The sequence below is a fragment of the Oculina patagonica genome, chromosome 12, assembly GCF_052425735.1.
Source record: "Oculina patagonica isolate OP01 chromosome 12, crgOcupat, whole genome shotgun sequence".
In the NCBI taxonomy this organism is placed as follows: Eukaryota; Metazoa; Cnidaria; class Anthozoa; order Scleractinia; family Oculinidae; genus Oculina; species Oculina patagonica.
The window spans coordinates 21,709,396-21,728,984 of NC_135769.1; the positions used below are offsets into that span (position 1 = coordinate 21,709,396).

At 38.0% G+C, this 19,589-nt stretch overlaps 1 protein-coding gene across 1 annotated transcript in view; it reads left to right on the plus strand.

The window, feature by feature from the left end:
- LOC144633482 (3'-5' exoribonuclease HELZ2-like) overlaps positions 1–15,746 on the plus strand; it is a 68,676-nt gene extending 52,930 nt beyond the window's left edge. The window contains exons 32-35 of the mRNA XM_078492339.1: positions 11,509–11,766; positions 12,637–12,793; positions 13,532–13,699; positions 14,071–15,746. Coding sequence (XP_078348465.1) covers positions 11,509–11,766; positions 12,637–12,793; positions 13,532–13,699; positions 14,071–14,174 — 687 coding nt within the window. The 3' untranslated portion in view covers positions 14,175–15,746. The remainder of the gene's footprint in view (positions 1–11,508; positions 11,767–12,636; positions 12,794–13,531; positions 13,700–14,070) is intronic.
- The last annotated feature ends 3,843 nt before the right edge of the window (positions 15,747–19,589 follow it).

Consider the following 19,589-nt stretch of genomic DNA (forward strand, 5'->3'; position numbering starts at 1 on the left):
GCCCTAGAAAAGAACATGCATGCGCCATTGACCTGAGAAGTCTCTTTTTTCCCTGTAAAATTTAAGTGACCAATATTTTGGAGACGTAAATTATTTTTACAAAAGCAACTCGAAGAGTTTTAATTATATATGGGTCCTTAGCTCACTGAAATATCGCATTTCTTTAAAATTCATGAAAAAGCCGTTTACACAATCTTGGACAAAACGTGTTGACACATACGCATTTCACGCATTTTTCGAAAATGACTCGACTTGCAAGCGGGTTAAAATATCTTATCCCCCTCCCCCCTACTCAATGTTGTTTCTTGTGGTTTGCGGCTCAACAGGCTTTGTTTTAAATACACTAAAGCATTACCAACATTGAAATGGGGGGAAGTGGGGTTGCAAAACTGAACTCCGTTGGCTAAATAGGTGGAAATTTGCTAAGTGTTTCAACGGTTTTGTCCAAGATTGTGTAAACGATATTTTGGCTAATAAGTAGAAAACGCTTTAAAGTTCTGCTATAAAACGCCTTCAGCTTTTTGTACCCTTCAAGTTCTTTATCACCAACTGCTCGGTTGCCACGACAGGCTTTAATTAATCCATGGAATCATCAATTACAAGGGTTTTCGGAGGCTCGTTACCAATCGAGTCAACAGAACTTTCACTGATTCTACTCAGTCAGAGTCTTTTCAAGGATTTGAATAGGAAATGGCTTAATTGAAGGGCTGATTCAAGTCTCCATCAAATGTCTACATTTTCAAACTTCAGATAAAATACAAAGTTTGGTTTTTATGCGCGTCATTGATGGTAATTAGAACAATTTGTAACGCTAATAGTCGATACACTGTGTACATTCATACGACCTGAGTACAATTTACACAAATGAAGTCATAAAACGAAACGTTCAGTACAGAAAACAAGCCAAAACGTAACGTATGTACAAATCCATAGGAAAAGAACGAAAATGCATTAAGTTACAGGCGTTGTTTGAGCGGGATTACGTGAAAAGCAATGGCGTCACGCCACAACGTCTCAAGCGTGACAAAATGGACGCGGCGTGACAAATAGGCAGTTAATAACAAACTATTGATAACGACTGTTTCTATGTACTGAATGGGACTTTTCTCTCTCAATTCGCACTAGTTACCCTTAGTTGTCTGCTACAACTTTGAATTAGCGTAAACACTGTGATTTTGAACGATTAACAAGAGAATTTTTAGTGATTTGAACGGTTAACACACGGTTAACACCGGTTAACAGCTATTAATAAAAGATACCTTGACATCTTCTATTCTTTACAAAAGACTTGCCCGTTAACCGTTGAAAACCTTTGTTAACCGTAGTTTTTCGCTTCGTTTATGTTTAGCATTCAAAGTTAATCGACTGTCGCAAAAATTCATCTATTGAATTCTAAATTCAAAAGGGAGAAACAAAATTTCGAAAATTGCGGGATTTAGTGTTAAGATCCTGCGGGTTAGCGCGCGATATTGTAACGTGACTCCTGATACCTGGCTATTTTTAAATGATCTATTATTGCAAAATGTCCTCTCTATATAATTTAGAACTGGATTCTTTGGTTAAATACTTTTTAAATGACTATAACACGTCCAATGGTCTTCAAAAGCGCTTGCCCTACTCATAGTAGCATCTTCGACCGCCCTAGAAAAGAACATGCATGCGCCATTGACCTGAGAAGTCTCTTTTTTCCCTGTAAAATTTAAGTGACCAATATTTTGGAGACGTAAATTATTTTTACAAAAGCAACTCGAAGAGTTTTAATTATATATGGGTCCTTAGCTCACTGAAATATCGCATTTCTTTAAAATTCATGAAAAAGCCGTTTACACAATCTTGGACAAAACGTGTTGACACATACGCATTTCACGCATTTTTCGAAAATGACTCGACTTGCAAGCGGGTTAAAATATCTTATCCCCCTCCCCCCTACTCAATGTTGTTTCTTGTGGTTTGCGGCTCAACAGGCTTTGTTTTAAATACACTAAAGCATTACCAACATTGAAATGGGGGGAAGTGGGGTTGCAAAACTGAACTCCGTTGGCTAAATAGGTGGAAATTTGCTAAGTGTTTCAACGGTTTTGTCCAAGATTGTGTAAACGATATTTTGGCTAATAAGTAGAAAACGCTTTAAAGTTCTGCTATAAAACGCCTTCAGCTTTTTGTACCCTTCAAGTTCTTTATCACCAACTGCTCGGTTGCCACGACAGGCTTTAATTAATCCATGGAATCATCAATTACAAGGGTTTTCGGAGGCTCGTTACCAATCGAGTCAACAGAACTTTCACTGATTCTACTCAGTCAGAGTCTTTTCAAGGATTTGAATAGGAAATGGCTTAATTGAAGGGCTGATTCAAGTCTCCATCAAATGTCTACATTTTCAAACTTCAGATAAAATACAAAGTTTGGTTTTTATGCGCGTCATTGATGGTAATTAGAACAATTTGTAACGCTAATAGTCGATACACTGTGTACATTCATACGACCTGAGTACAATTTACACAAATGAAGTCATAAAACGAAACGTTCAGTACAGAAAACAAGCCAAAACGTAACGTATGTACAAATCCATAGGAAAAGAACGAAAATGCATTAAGTTACAGGCGTTGTTTGAGCGGGATTACGTGAAAAGCAATGGCGTCACGCCACAACGTCTCAAGCGTGACAAAATGGACGCGGCGTGACAAATAGGCAGTTAATAACAAACTATTGATAACGACTGTTTCTATGTACTGAATGGGACTTTTCTCTCTCAATTCGCACTAGTTACCCTTAGTTGTCTGCTACAACTTTGAATTAGCGTAAACACTGTGATTTTGAACGATTAACAAGAGAATTTTTAGTGATTTGAACGGTTAACACACGGTTAACACCGGTTAACAGCTATTAATAAAAGATACCTTGACATCTTCTATTCTTTACAAAAGACTTGCCCGTTAACCGTTGAAAACCTTTGTTAACCGTAGTTTTTCGCTTCGTTTATGTTTAGCATTCAAAGTTAATCGACTGTCGCAAAAATTCATCTATTGAATTCTAAATTCAAAAGGGAGAAACAAAATTTCGAAAATTGCGGGATTTAGTGTTAAGATCCTGCGGGTTAGCGCGCGATATTGTAACGTGACTCCTGATACCTGGCTATTTTTAAATGATCTATTATTGCAAAATGTCCTCTCTATATAATTTAGAACTGGATTCTTTGGTTAAATACTTTTTAAATGACTATAACACGTCCAATGGTCTTCAAAAGCGCTTGCCCTACTCATAGTAGCATCTTCGACCGCCCTAGAAAAGAACATGCATGCGCCATTGACCTGAGAAGTCTCTTTTTTCCCTGTAAAATTTAAGTGACCAATATTTTGGAGACGTAAATTATTTTTACAAAAGCAACTCGAAGAGTTTTAATTATATATGGGTCCTTAGCTCACTGAAATATCGCATTTCTTTAAAATTCATGAAAAAGCCGTTTACACAATCTTGGACAAAACGTGTTGACACATACGCATTTCACGCATTTTTCGAAAATGACTCGACTTGCAAGCGGGTTAAAATATCTTATCCCCCTCCCCCCTACTCAATGTTGTTTCTTGTGGTTTGCGGCTCAACAGGCTTTGTTTTAAATACACTAAAGCATTACCAACATTGAAATGGGGGGAAGTGGGGTTGCAAAACTGAACTCCGTTGGCTAAATAGGTGGAAATTTGCTAAGTGTTTCAACGGTTTTGTCCAAGATTGTGTAAACGATATTTTGGCTAATAAGTAGAAAACGCTTTAAAGTTCTGCTATAAAACGCCTTCAGCTTTTTGTACCCTTCAAGTTCTTTATCACCAACTGCTCGGTTGCCACGACAGGCTTTAATTAATCCATGGAATCATCAATTACAAGGGTTTTCGGAGGCTCGTTACCAATCGAGTCAACAGAACTTTCACTGATTCTACTCAGTCAGAGTCTTTTCAAGGATTTGAATAGGAAATGGCTTAATTGAAGGGCTGATTCAAGTCTCCATCAAATGTCTACATTTTCAAACTTCAGATAAAATACAAAGTTTGGTTTTTATGCGCGTCATTGATGGTAATTAGAACAATTTGTAACGCTAATAGTCGATACACTGTGTACATTCATACGACCTGAGTACAATTTACACAAATGAAGTCATAAAACGAAACGTTCAGTACAGAAAACAAGCCAAAACGTAACGTATGTACAAATCCATAGGAAAAGAACGAAAATGCATTAAGTTACAGGCGTTGTTTGAGCGGGATTACGTGAAAAGCAATGGCGTCACGCCACAACGTCTCAAGCGTGACAAAATGGACGCGGCGTGACAAATAGGCAGTTAATAACAAACTATTGATAACGACTGTTTCTATGTACTGAATGGGACTTTTCTCTCTCAATTCGCACTAGTTACCCTTAGTTGTCTGCTACAACTTTGAATTAGCGTAAACACTGTGATTTTGAACGATTAACAAGAGAATTTTTAGTGATTTGAACGGTTAACACACGGTTAACACCGGTTAACAGCTATTAATAAAAGATACCTTGACATCTTCTATTCTTTACAAAAGACTTGCCCGTTAACCGTTGAAAACCTTTGTTAACCGTAGTTTTTCGCTTCGTTTATGTTTAGCATTCAAAGTTAATCGACTGTCGCAAAAATTCATCTATTGAATTCTAAATTCAAAAGGGAGAAACAAAATTTCGAAAATTGCGGGATTTAGTGTTAAGATCCTGCGGGTTAGCGCGCGATATTGTAACGTGACTCCTGATACCTGGCTATTTTTAAATGATCTATTATTGCAAAATGTCCTCTCTATATAATTTAGAACTGGATTCTTTGGTTAAATACTTTTTAAATGACTATAACACGTCCAATGGTCTTCAAAAGCGCTTGCCCTACTCATAGTAGCATCTTCGACCGCCCTAGAAAAGAACATGCATGCGCCATTGACCTGAGAAGTCTCTTTTTTCCCTGTAAAATTTAAGTGACCAATATTTTGGAGACGTAAATTATTTTTACAAAAGCAACTCGAAGAGTTTTAATTATATATGGGTCCTTAGCTCACTGAAATATCGCATTTCTTTAAAATTCATGAAAAAGCCGTTTACACAATCTTGGACAAAACGTGTTGACACATACGCATTTCACGCATTTTTCGAAAATGACTCGACTTGCAAGCGGGTTAAAATATCTTATCCCCCTCCCCCCTACTCAATGTTGTTTCTTGTGGTTTGCGGCTCAACAGGCTTTGTTTTAAATACACTAAAGCATTACCAACATTGAAATGGGGGGAAGTGGGGTTGCAAAACTGAACTCCGTTGGCTAAATAGGTGGAAATTTGCTAAGTGTTTCAACGGTTTTGTCCAAGATTGTAGGAGTGTTGCTTCCTCCCCCCCCTCCCCCCCCCCTCTCTTTCCCTGGATGGGATGCTAGACCATCGCGCCATTACCCAGCATTTCTGTCAGGTTTCCCCATCAATTCGCCGGTACCCACCCTTTATACTGCTGGGTTGAGTGAGGCACTGTGAAAGAAAAGTGCCTTGCCTAAGAACATAACTGACGCACAAACCATTAGGTTACCTCTTCTCACGGTAGTAAACTACTACTAGCGCGCAGTTTTTCCTCGCGTACGTGGAGTCTGAAAAAGTACTTTCTCATTCTCTTTTCGTCATCTGCTCCGATTATCTACAAGACAGTATCTGTAAAACTCGTAGATTTTTATTTTTTAATCGGGCGTGGCCGATTTATAGTTTACCCTTTGGTCGTCCTAGAGCATAGTCTCCTGGCGCGGCCAAAAAGACGGGGATAGCTTGGGGTTGCTACAAAACCGCTACGGGTGACGCATACCGCAATGGTTTTCATTTTAGTTTTGACAGGAAATCGTTGCAGGCACACTTGGTCGACTTTTGGGTTAATGTGTAATCAGGTTGTGTTTTTTTGCTTCGGCGGAAGGACAGAGAAAAAAGCTTACGGGGCAAAGTACAGTATGGGGCCCAGTTCGCGGCCACTTTTGACGTAAACTTGTATTTCTTACCTCAGAAGAACCGCAGGAACTTGAAATTTCGCCCAGAGCTAGCTACATTATTCAGCTTTTTGGTGTAAGGCTATCGACCGGTCAAAAATTAATTTGCCCGAGCAATAATAAAAATAAAAGCTCCATTTGTGGGCCCAGTTCTCGGCCACCTTGGCCCAGTTCTCGACCACTAAAAAGCTTGTGCGTAATTATTTGTAAAAAAATGCTCAATTAATTTTCACAGTCATAAAATCACTCTGTAAACCTATTTATGTTATATCGATCCCAAATTATTTTTATGAGGCTTTGTTTTACTTTAGAAAAGAAGGGTTTTAACGCGCCTAGTTGCCTATGTGCAGGTTCTAGCAACGCATTGTGTGACCCGTGCATTTAGATGGTTTATTTTGCAGTGAAAAGGTCTTGAAAGATTTAGGTGTTGTAGAAATAATAGACAAGACAAGAGTCAGCTCAAAACTTAGAGATAAGATTGAACTTTAGTTTTAAAACATTTATTTCTTTCATTCTGGCAGCAGCAGATGAAATTATATTAAAAACCAAGCGCTAAGCTGTGATAGCGAGCAGGGTGGCCGAGAACTGGCAAATACGCAAACGTCGCAAGAAAAACTTTCGAAGTAAATTAAGACCAAAAAATACAACGGTTCAACGAAAAGTTAACTAAAGCAGAAAGCTGAATTATTCTACGTTTCACATGCCAAAAATTAGCTCGTATGGTGGGGGCTTTTGGATAAAATACGAATTTAACTACATCCATGAATTTTAAGGAGCCGTAAACAAACAAATTTTTCGGGAATGCAAATTCACCTACCTCGGCGTAAACTCGACGTGTGAGCTTTCTATATCGAATTGAACGATCAAACTCAAGATACTTAAAGCACATGAATCAGTCTATCGTTTGAAGGAAATACCTTTTTCTTTTAATTCAACTGGAGTGTGAACATACGCGTTAAACACAAAGTGGCCGAGAACTGGACCCGGCCGAGAACTGGGCCCCATACTGTACTGATATTCACCATTGTGAAATTGCACTTACTTTGACAAGTTAAAGTTATTTTTGTAAATGAAAAAGGTAACGTCATTGATGTCACGCAGTGTTTTTTTTAGCAAACTAGATGGTTTGCTGGTTTCTGACTATGAATGGGGGTGTGATCTTGCGGTATATTTTTTGAGCCTGACTCCGCCGTAAAACTTTTTTTTTTATTTAGCAAGAACTGTGTCGATTTTCATTTCTGAACAATTGGTCGTCAAGTCGTTTGTCACAAAGAGTAGAATGTTTGTACAGCATGTTTTGGAATTATTTTAGATTTGGTTAGTAAGACGCTTCTGAAGACCTGAGCAAAACATTGGGAATGTACAGTATTAATAGGAACTTGAATGGAATTTTTCACAAGTTGGATAAAGGTATCAACTGAAAAAAATGGACTTCAAAATGAGAACTTGGATTTTGTTGTAATTAAATTTTATCGCGGATTGGATGCATAATATCACGGCTTTGAAAGTCTTCAAATAATTAGAAAGGTTCCTTTCTTCCTTTTGATCTTATTGTTATTTTCATGTATTGATTATTCGAAAGTGGTTTTCGTTGATACGAAAAAAAAAAACGGGTTTTTCACTGAATTGCTTGAAGTATTTTTAGACGTGATAATATTGGCTTAATCAAATTACATTGTGCACGAAATATTTGTTATTCTTTTGTCTTGAAACTTTGAGGAAATTGAAATTTTTGTTTGACAGTAGTGTATGAAAGGCATTTTATAGAACTGAATAAAAAATGAGAAACATTGATAAAGGTTATTTCAAAGATTTATTTTGCCGGATTTTGAAGGGTTTCAGGAGTTTTAAAGAGTGCTGGTAAACGGCTGTTTGTTGTTTGTGATTACGGATCTTATTTAGTTTCGAACGCTCTAATTTTTGAAAGGTTAAAACAGGTTAAAACCGGGCGGTTTCATGAGTTTTTTGGGTAGAAAGGTACGGTGGTGGTCAAAAAAAAATGTTTAGAAAGGAATGACTGTAGTAGCACGTAAGTCGGAGGTTTGCGTGAGTCACGGGGTATAGTATGCGTGAGCTGGATTTCCGGCGTCATAACGGCATGTTTTGTTAATCGGGCGTGGCCGATTTATAGTTTACCCTTTGGTCGTCCTAGACGATAGTCTCCTGTCGGCTAAAAATTACGGGGATAGCCTGGACCAATTTGTTTCATTTCAGTTTTGACAGTAAATCGTTGTAGGAATACTGGGTCGACTTTTGGGCTAATCTGCAATCTGGTTCTCTTCTTTGCTTCGGCGGGAGGACAGAGGAAAAAGCTTAAGGGGTAAAGTACTAATAATCACCATTGTGAAACTGTAGTTGCTTTGACAAGTTGAAGCTATTTTTGTAAATAAAAGGGGTAACGTCATTGATGTCACGCATTGTTTTTGTGGGAAACTTTTGAAACTAGACGCTTTGCAGGTTTCTACAAATAGCAGTGTGATCTGGCGGTACATTTTTTTGAGGCGGACTCCACTTTAAAACTATTTTTTATATATTTAGCAAGAAGTATGTCGATTTTTATTTCCGCACAGTTGGGCGTCAAAGTCGCCTGTCACAAAGATTAGAATGTTTGCACAACTTGGTTTGGATATATTTTAGATTTGACTAGTGACGTTAGTAAGACACTTCTCAAGACATCAGCAAAACATTGGCAGTGTACAGTATTGGTGTGAACTTGAATGAATTTTTTACGAGATCAGTAAAGCTATCGAATAAAAAGATGACTTGAAAATGAAAACTTCGAATAATTATAATTAAATACCAATTGAATTTTAGATGAGAAATTCCGGAAGTGACATCTGTGTTTAAAATAGGAATTTTTGTACAACTTAAAGTTCCGAAAAAAAGACCACATGTTTGGTAAAAATCACAGACAAACATGATCAGGAAAACAAAACAGGCCAATTGGTTTTATTCACGAAAATACAACTTTCTTGAGAATGAGTTTGTAAACAAGACAATGAAATCGAATTACATTTCACACGAAATTTGCATACATTTGAACTTGCAAAAAAGAAGTATCTCTGCCGAGACATAATAGCGTCAGACCTTACATTAATAATTATTGTATTCTGATCTGATTGTTATTTTTTATGCATAACTATTTGAAAGTGGTTCTCATCGATGAAAACAAAACGGTTTTTCATTCACTGCTTGAAGTATTTATAGTGAAAACATTCGCTTAATCAAATTACATTCTGCACGAAATATTTTGTATCCATTTGTCCCGAAACTTTAAGGAAATTGAAATCTTTGTGGACAGTACTGCATAAAAGCAGTTTATAGAATTGAATAAAAAGATAAGAACCATATTGATAAAGGAAATTTTAAAACTTTATTTTGGTTCATTTTGACGAAATTCAGGATTTTCAAAGACTGCCAGTAAACGGCTGTATGGTAGCGGGCAGAAGTCGGTTCGTTCTGAATTTTTCAATACGGTATACAAGTTACAGGTCAATAAACAGACCCTCTGTACAGTAAAAAACGTTTAAGGAACAAACCATTGTGAACTCATTTTCTATGTTGATCAGTAAAAATCCTTAGTACGACATGGGGGCTTGTTATCAAGTTTGTTAGTACGTTAATACTGCAAGGTGTATAACCTCAGAGAATTATTATCAGTGTGTTTTGTTTTATTAGCGGTTTATACTCCAAGGTCTTGGAATGGGAGATCAAAATTAAGGCAAATTTCTGATATTATCTGATTGCTTGGCACAGATTAGTACGATACTTAATTGGTTAGGAAATTTAAACAAACATTAAATTGAATGAGAGTAGAAAGGGAGGGACAGGTGGGGGTGAAAGGCTAAGGAGATGGAAAGGGAGGGAGAATTAAAATCCATGCTTGGTTATATCACGCAACCTTTGACTTCTGTTGTTTTCTCACAAGAACAAAACTTAAGATGGGGTTCTACTTGAATTTGAATGGAACTTTAAGAGATTTAAAGAAGGGATTGAAGAAAAGAATGGAAACACCTTCAAACAGTTGACCCCCTCGCAAGAGCACTCCGGGTTGTCAGGAGACTGTTTGGTGTCCGTCCACCAATTTTTAACTTCAAATTCAAATTTTAAAATCACATTAAATCTTCAATATTTCTTATTTGTCTACATTTTACTAATCCTTTGAGAAAAACTATCGCCTCCCAGACATCCCCCAAAATCGTTCAAAAATTAACAAAATACTGCAAAACAAATATATATGGGATAAGTAAAGCTTTTTTGGATTCCTTGAAACGCGGCTGAAATGGTTTTCAGTGTTTTCCAGCCCTTATACTTTGGGTCAGTACTACTATTCTTCACCAGTTTCTATTACAGTAATGGTATGAAACAAATACCTAATCATTGGTCAATAAGTTGTGATCATTTTCTTGACAATAGTACCTGATTAGGAGTTGTATACTGTTCCATTAAAGTGTAAGGACTGGAAAATACTGAAATGCGTCAGCCACCTAAAGCGTTGGAAAACTTGGTCTTCAGGTAAAACCCCGCCTTTATTAAAAGGCTGCACTTTGCTAAGTGTTACAAATTTATATTTTCTAGACGTCTAGTTCAATCGTTTATTTGTATTGTGCGAAATATATTTTTATAAATTGAGACCATTTATGTCATTAAGTAATAATGCAATCTTGAAAACATTCCAGATTTTCATTATTATATAGAAACACGAAAAATTCAAATTTGGGAAAACAAGCCTGTCAAAATGACGTTGCCATGGTGATTTCAAGTTACTGGCACAATAACTAATCCTACCAAATTATTGCGAGATAAATTTTCGATAAACGCGCAAAGTTTGGCAGCGTTTGGTTGAATCTTGAAAAAGTTGTAAGCGTCAAAAGTCAGCGAGGGCCTCAAACCCCCCCCCCCCCCCGGCCTGAATAGGTTTAAGTGACTGTTTTTGCAGTGATTTTTACTGTACTGTACCCTGCCTTTCAAGTCAAAACAGATAGCTAATTATTAAGCGCCCGATTTTAAGCTTCTCAAGCTTCTCAAGCTTCTTGTTCCATATAAAACAATGCATATTTCATGGTCAAAGTAAGCATTACATATACATCTTGAAGGCTACCTTAATCCCAGGCAATTGTTTTAACATGTTACGCCCTCAAAGTTGCTTGTGATAGTTCCTTTGTGAACAATAAGGTTATATTACAAGAATGCCGTTTTCGTTTCTAATTTCGTCACCGAGACATCACCGTGGCCGCGGTTTTCAGCGGGATCGATATTACTAGGAAACATTATTTATTACGCTGGCGAAGAGACGATGCGGCAAATTTCGCAGTGCTCATGCTATTTCTGAACGGGCAATAATAATTGAAAAAATTAAGGTAATTTAGTAAGATATGATTGTTCATAAACAGTCCCAATTTGAGGGTCTTTCTTGCATTCGCTTGACTAGATTCGATAGAAAAACACAAGCAATTTGCATGTATCTAAGAGTATCCTTTCCTTCTTTTTAGCATCCAGACATTTGTGAATTTCCCTCCCGGCAGTTCTATAATGGCGAATTGGTCACGTCGAATTCCGTAACTGAACGCCACACAAGGACTAGGCACAGCCTGTCTAGGGAATTTTTTAATTTCTGGCCTTCTCATCAAGATACAGACTATGTACCTCTCGTGTTTTGTAATGTGGTTGGTGAGGAGGAAGAGCTGGTTGTGACAACAGAGGAAGGCAATCAACGATCCAAGAGTAACCTGAAGGAGAAAGACAAAGTGGTGAGTCAACTGGATAAGCAATGTAGATGATTATTATCTTTCTTTGACCGACACATTCCCCCACGTGTTAATTAATTTTCAAGGCACTATTCGAGTGGAGGTGGACCAGACTCGTACCCAGTCGTTACTCGTTTTTCGCTACGCGCACTTTAAGTTCGTCCTTCCCTTGATGCATTGCGCGCCGCTCATATTGTGAGAGAAGCGATTGGGTACGTGTCTGGAGGAGGACTTAGCAAAGGGGGGGGGGGGCTGGGGGAGGGAGGGAGGGGTTTCCTTTTAATAGACCAAAATTTGGACTCAGAGAAGGCACAGCGAGTAGAAGTTGGGTACTTCCTTTTTTTTATTGAAGAGCTATCCACTTTATTATTGAGGGCTAGGACTAGAACAAGGACGGAATGCTGGTCGTTGTAGGTTACCGGTTACCCCCACCACCTTTCTGGCGTGTCGCCCCGAACTCGCCGGCACCCCAACATGCAAGTGAATGATGCAGAAAGACACTGCGAGAGTGTACCTTGCCTAAGTAGACGACACAAGAATATTGCACAGACTCAAAATTCCGGCCCAACTGTCTGACCCACTACTTAGTTAATATTATAGAGGGGAAAGAGTGATGAATTTGACGCATTTGTGAATTTAAAATAGGACAACGAATACGATTCATACCAATCTCGTTCTCAGATTCCTGGCTACTAGCTCTAGCTGCCCAACAGAAGGGGAGGGCCTGGGAACGGAGTGGAATTAAACATGGTGGAACATGGTGTTCTTGAGTGCGCTCACTAAAAAAAAAACTAATGGACTCATACTTTGACGTGAAGGTTCCTCCCTAAGTATGTCAATAACTGAATACATGGCATTATGTGTTCACTTTAGGTCGAAGTGGTAAAGAGACTAGTCAATGAGTGTGGAGTGAGGATGGATCAAATTGTTGTCCTGTCCCCTTACCGAGCTCAGTGTCACGTAATCCGAGAAGAACTCGCAGCTCTGACATTTTCCGAGATTCCTGTCATTTCCGTTGTGAAGAGCCAAGGTAAGAATATATATGTCATGTTGATGTTAATTTTTTGGTTAATTAGTATAAGGCATTTCTTGTTTTTTCTTGGAGATATTTGTCATTCCGGCTACCCTGTAAATCCGAGGTGAAATATAGTTTATGAATGTGTGCCGCAGCCAAGTAGTTTACACTAAGATTGAGAATCCGTCGGCCAAGTTCTACATAACATAACCTGAGACATAATAATTATTACCAGGGGCAAAGAAAAAACAAAACGTTGACAGATAAAAGATTTTAAACAGGAAAAAAAAAAATTCAAAATTTTACGCCAAATTTTACGCGAGACCACTTTTTGTAAGATTTAACACAAACTTCGTGTTCCTCGCTATTATATTTGCAAGATTCTTTTGCAAGTTTACACACATTTGAAGTTGAATGAAATTTAATATTGAATCGCCACTTGCTTGGCACCTGGGTGGAACAAAACTTTGCTGGCTTGACAAACTTTCACTTTTTAGGTTCCGAAAAAAGTTCAGAGAAAAACATCACTACGCGTAGAGAAATTACACGACTTTTATTCTATATTAAGGTCTATTAAATATAAAAAAAAAATCTGGGAAATTCTGGTACGCTATTGCGTACTTCGCGTAAAGGCAGGTACACCCCTGATTACCCTGTCTGTCTTGGGAGAATTTGGTTGTACTGTAGGTCGAATCAAAACTGCAAATGTGACAACCAAGAAGAATTATTTTCCACTGATCTCTTCCTCCCCAGGGAGCGAATGTGATTTCGTGATCATATCGCTAGTTCGGTCATTACCAGACTCCCAGATAGACCACGAGCCCAGCCGTGCATGGCTTGGAGAGAACCTGGGGTTCGTGACCGATGAGCACCAGATCAATGTGGCTCTGACCAGAGCGAAACAAGGACTGTGTATCATCGGTAAGATAAGTTAAAATGTGCATTATTAGTAAGCTATCAGTAAGATAACAGAACGTGGTTTGGGCGGGGGTTAATTTCTTCCTTGATAAAAAAATAAATGGTCTTAAGCAATATGAGGTTTTATCTGAAAGCTGAAAGGGAAACATTTCTCAATATACCGTTGTTAAAAGTGCTTCATTCAAACCATCATGAAAATATAAGATGAGTAATGAACGAATACAGATTATTTTCTGTTGTGTTTCTGTGTTGTCTGTTTTAGTTGCAATTGTAGCAGCAAGCTAACGATTCTTGAAAAATTTTCACGTACATCTAAAACAAAGGAAAGGGTTGGCCCCTTAAACCATTCACTTAATATGTTGTTTGCTTACTAGGTAACAAGAACTTACTTGAGGTTTGTGAGATGTGGAGGAGTCTTATTGCGCATTACGAACGAAAAGCCTGCCTTGTCGACGGCGAGAATTGGCCTACAACGTAATTGAAGTGATAAATTAGAAGAAAAGCTTAGAACGACTAGTACATAGTAAAGGTGGTAAAATAGCTCTTCACTGCCTTTTATAAAATAATCTCCTGGCTTAGGTCTGTAACTCACTCTTTTCCGCCAGTTCGTGTTTTATCAAAGTGAATATATGAAAGACATATATGTGAACTGCAGATAAATGATGAAATGAATAAAATGATCCTCGCAGTGTGTAGCAATTTTAATTTTTTATTTAAAAAAAAAATATCAGGCCAAAAAATGCAATTGCTTAAATTGCTACACACTGCGAAGATCATTTCATTCAGTTCGTGTTTTGTAGGAAACTCAGTGCTCCTCGATGCCAACTCTCCACCCACGCGCTCTCCTCTCCACGCGCCATCATGCGAGGTGCTGGGAAGGGAAAGCGATGTTGGAGCTAAGTTAGGTAACCAGTAAATAAAGATAGTCAGAGCTGTAGCCAGGCTTTTGACATAGATGAAGCTAAAGTTGTGAGTGGCGAAGGCACGAGCCGTCAGCGGAGTCTGGAAAGAAAAGTTTGAAATCTTAAAGCTCAAATACACTATTTTTAGCATTTTCATGAGGTATTCCTTCAAGAAAATCCATCAGGTTCAATTGGGGATTATTTTCACGCCTTAACGTATTTTTTTTTACTTTGGGTTAAAACCAAGACGAGGCAAGTACCTTGTCTTGCCTCTCGCTAGTTAAGGCCCTCAATATAGTTTAATAAATGTCGTTTAGGGGATTTGCATTTCTGCCGGAATAATGTCTCCGTTAGAAGATTCATCCAGAAGTTCCCGGTGCGATTGTTACCAAGTAACATGACGTATTAAGAAGGCTTAGGTGCATGCACACGCAATGTTTGGATTACACCCGCTTTCAGTGTTATGTGCATAGCTATCTTTCTTCATCCATCTTTCGACATCGTCTTTCGCTATGTCTTTCGACGTGTTGTTTGTAACAAGCCTATCAAAACTGATGCATACCGGTGTTGGTTTCATGCAAATGAGCCCACGAGTTCAGAAGGTCATGCTATTCGGCTGCAGATGGGCTCCTGTCGGCTGTGATTGGCGGATTTCGATCCGTCTTGTTTGTTTAGCACGTCGAAATTAAAAACGGATGTCGATAGAAAGCCGCTATGCACGTCAAACTGAAAGCGGGTGTAAAAAAATAATTGGAAACTTTTTTGAACCTTAGTACAAGAGTTTGCTAAAAACGACTCGCGATACACGAAAGAGGGAATTGTATTGTACAGATCCACAGTTCTAGATTTTTTGGTAAATTTTTACAGATACACGAAAAAATATTTAATTTAAATGTAGAAAGTTACAATGATAATAGTAACTATAGTTGTTTAGTAAGTTATTTACAGCAAACAGCTGTAGCATTTAGATAAAATATTATGGCTACATTCGTAATAGATGAAATAATTACGCACTTTTGCGCATGCGTAGAACAATTTTCTATTTAAATATTTATCGTGTGAGACATGTATAGTAGATTACCAAATTTAGCAAAATTAGTTTATTGTAATAATTGCAAGGGCATTTTCTAGGAATAAACAGATTTTCACTGATAGACGTGTTTGTTATAATAAATTAATAAGGATACGATTGGTCTTATATTTCTATCTTCAGGTCAGATAAGTCTCAACTCCTAACACTGAATACCATGCAAAGCAGGTTATTGTTTTGCACCAAATTTGACTAGGCGTTTCGAAATGCGACGAGTGCTGTTGTTGAAATAAAACGATTAAATTGGTCAAGAATCTTACCCATTCTATTTTCCCGCGTGCCTCTGTCATGGACCTTATGTTGTCACATGGTTGCTCCGATTACACAGACAGACTCGGCATAGCTTTGATTTTGTCGAGTCTTTGTGTAACAGTTTGGTTATTTTTGCCTCGCCTACCAGGGATAAGTTCACACATACGATTAATTTGAAATCGACGCTCGTGGTTAATTCGTCTAAAAAAATGGTCTTTTGAACAGAGAAAGCCGAGTTTTGGCTCGGTCAACAAGGGACAACTTTTCTCGTATTAACCATCGGCAAAAGATGGCTCGGGGGAGAGGGTACAACTCCCCTCCATATAAACAGGCCGTGAGAGTAAAAATTTTGACCAATTTCCAGCTATCAATTTAACACCATTCAGACCCTCTGAAAGCAGACGAATTGCTCAAATGGTCCCAACAAAATGCTTTGGGCGTTTCGTTCCAGTCGGAAGAAAGAAGTACCTCTGTATGTAATCCAGAATTTACAAAACATTTTTTTTCCCATTTATGCAACAATAGTGTTTGTTTTCAAACAAAAATGTTCGAATTTTTTGATATGAAAATAAATGATAGATTTCGGTTCTTGTCATGTCACTAAATTGAATTGCAAATTTTTATCTTCTCGTTATGCAAATTGTATTACCACCTTTGCACGCCACGAGAGCAAGAAACCGTCGTGGTGTTCTCTTCTTGCTTTCTCGTCTTGCGGCATTCTTTCAGTTGCCGAAGCTGTTGACATCAAAATTGTTCGTATACTGATGATACCTTCGGTTGTAGACAACTAGTTAATGGCTAACCTTGGTCTTAAAGCGAACTCGGGCAGCACACACGTGGGGAGTCAGGCGACATTATGGAGCCAGTGACCAGTTGAAAGTTTACCGTTACGAGGTAAGTAATCGAAATTGCTGTATATTTGTACTACTTTGCTTCGGGAGTGGTATATTTTGTCCAATTTGGTGTCAAGCTTCCTGTATGCAACTTTAGTATTATAGCATTATTATTGAACCTAGAAATGTGTGTGTATCATTTGCAGATAGCTAGTGATGCCTATTTTATATTCGTCTTTGTGACTAGCATTTTAATTTTAGTTCTGTTTGGCAAGTTCTCAAAAAATTGGGTTGGTAATAGGAAGGTTAGAAGGATATAATTGCTTTTCCTAGCTACGAACGGCAAAAATCGGGTGTTTCAATACATTTACGATTTGGAAATTTTGGGATCGCTCCAGTATGGAAGGTTTTGAAGGATAGTAAGCTAGCTGTTAAAGGAGAAGTTCACTCCAGAATGGCCATTTATTTTCTCTACGCCAATAAAAAGTTTATACAACGAAATTTTATTCGCCAAAGTTTCAGCCTCCAAAGTGAGCTATAACACTACGAAATCTTTCCCAAAACTCGACAACTGAACGCCGCCATCCTGGAGCTGGTAATGTATGCGTGACGTCAAAGAGCTCAGTCTAAAGTTTGGCAGGAAAATTTAAATACTCTAAACTCATCGTCTCTTCGTAGTGGCTTTTGTTTGTCAAAATGCCTGTTTGTACATCTCCATTTTTCTCAAACAGAGCTCCAAGAAATAAAAAAAACAAGGATTTTCGACTATTAAAATATTCCCGCCAAACTTCAGGCTGAGCTCTTTGACGTCACGCATACATTACCAGCTCCAAGATGGCGGCGTTCAGTTGTCGAGTTTTGGGAAAGATTTCGTAGGGTTATAGCGAACGTTGGAGGCTGAAATCTTGGAGGATGACATATCTTTTTGTAAACTTTTTATTGGCGTAAAGAAAATAAATGGCCATTCTAGAGTGAACTTCTCCTTTTCCAGCACATCAGATTAATTGTTTTAAAACGCTCATCATATTTATATCTTCTTTACCAGGTACATGTAGAGCAAAGTCTACCATTAGTTCATATCAGATCAAAAACCAAAATACTGGATTTTGGAAAATGATTTGTAACTGCAAGGTGAGTGAATAACATTGTTTATCATTCCACCATTGCGCCATTTTACTATATTAGGGCAAAGGAACGCGCAAAATATGCCACGTTATTACACTGTAGAACAGGGCAAAAATGCGGGCGGACAAACTTACGGATACCGGCCCAAACAAAGTGGAAAAATTAGTGGAATAATAAATCCCTTATTCGATAGTTTAACATATAATACGAGCGGACATTTTGCTCATTGCTCGTATTTTTCCTCGCCCCTACGGGGCTCGGAAAAATACTACGCAACTCGCAAAATATCCGCGCGTATTATATGTTAAACCATCGAATAAGGTGTATATATTGGCATATTTAATTATTGGTACTGATTTAAGGTGGCTCGTACCGGTTTTTCTTGCGTGGGAAGTCTGGTGACTAGCGCGCGCGTCACGCTTCATGCCCACGAGTCACGCGCGAGATTTGAAAAGAAAAACAAACATGGCGGCCGAGTGCGAGGTTGCTTTTCTTCATTTTAAGAAAGAAATTCCGCGTTCAACTGAAGTTTTTTCAACAAGAACATTTTAAGTCAACTTAATGTTCGACAGTCAAAATGTTTTCGGATCTCACTGCTCGAGTTACAAAAGCAAATTCGCATGTGCTACGATCGATCTTGTCGGAGATCGTGACTCAATTCCACTTTTTTCGTTTCAGCTTATTTGAGTTCGCTTTCAAACACATGATTATTCAGACAAAGAAATACTAAACAGTAAGACCTAAGAGGTACAACTGGCGCTAACTGAAACTGGCTAAATCCCATGAAATCCTGAGCCGAAAAGTTTCGCAGACAAAGCGAGGGGAAGTCCACGCGTGTTGCGCGCGTATGTGCCTGCAAAGATCAGCGGTAGTCAGAACTGAGCATGAGTAAATACCAAACTTTTAAAATCGAAATTTTAAAGTGCGCGGAAACGCGCGTGGGAATTATTGAGTTCGCGAAGGCTTTAGCAAGAAAACTAACCCGATGACCCCTATTTTTTATTGCGCTAATATTTTCCTTTTATGTAAAGGAAACGCCAGAAAAAATCTAAAAAAATTCTACGAAAGGAATTTTTAATTACTTACAAATTGCTCTTTTTTGCATTTGCAAAAAATCCGCTTCGTAGAATTTTTTTAAAATAATTATACAGTTTCTTTTTCATATGCTTAAAGTTATCACGAGAAAAAAAATGGGGGTCATCGAGTTAGTTTTCAAGATATAAGCACTGGAAGCTGAAAAAGGGTCCAAAAAATCATTGCCTACCGTTGCCATGGTATCCACTGATGACGTAATTATTGGTATTTTGGATCAACAACACAATGGGTAATTTAATTATACAAAAATTTTGTTACGATCTTTAATTATTTTTTTGGCCATTTTCTTCCAAACGTCGCACAGTCAAAAACCTGAAAACTGGTACGAGCCACCTTAAAATACAATGAACAACGCACAAACACCAACTATGTATGGTTTCTGAAACACCAAGTAAATATTCCATTTCTATCAAACATGCTCATATCTAGCCACCCAGCTCTGAGATACTGACTATGGTATTTACTCGTTCAACAGGTCATGTCTGCTGGATGAGAGAATCATTGGAAATCATTCGCTTAAGCAATTAACAGGTGAGCAAAGGAAGAGTTTTTTTAAATGTGTTTCGACAAAAAGTAGACGTATTCTTTGTATTTAA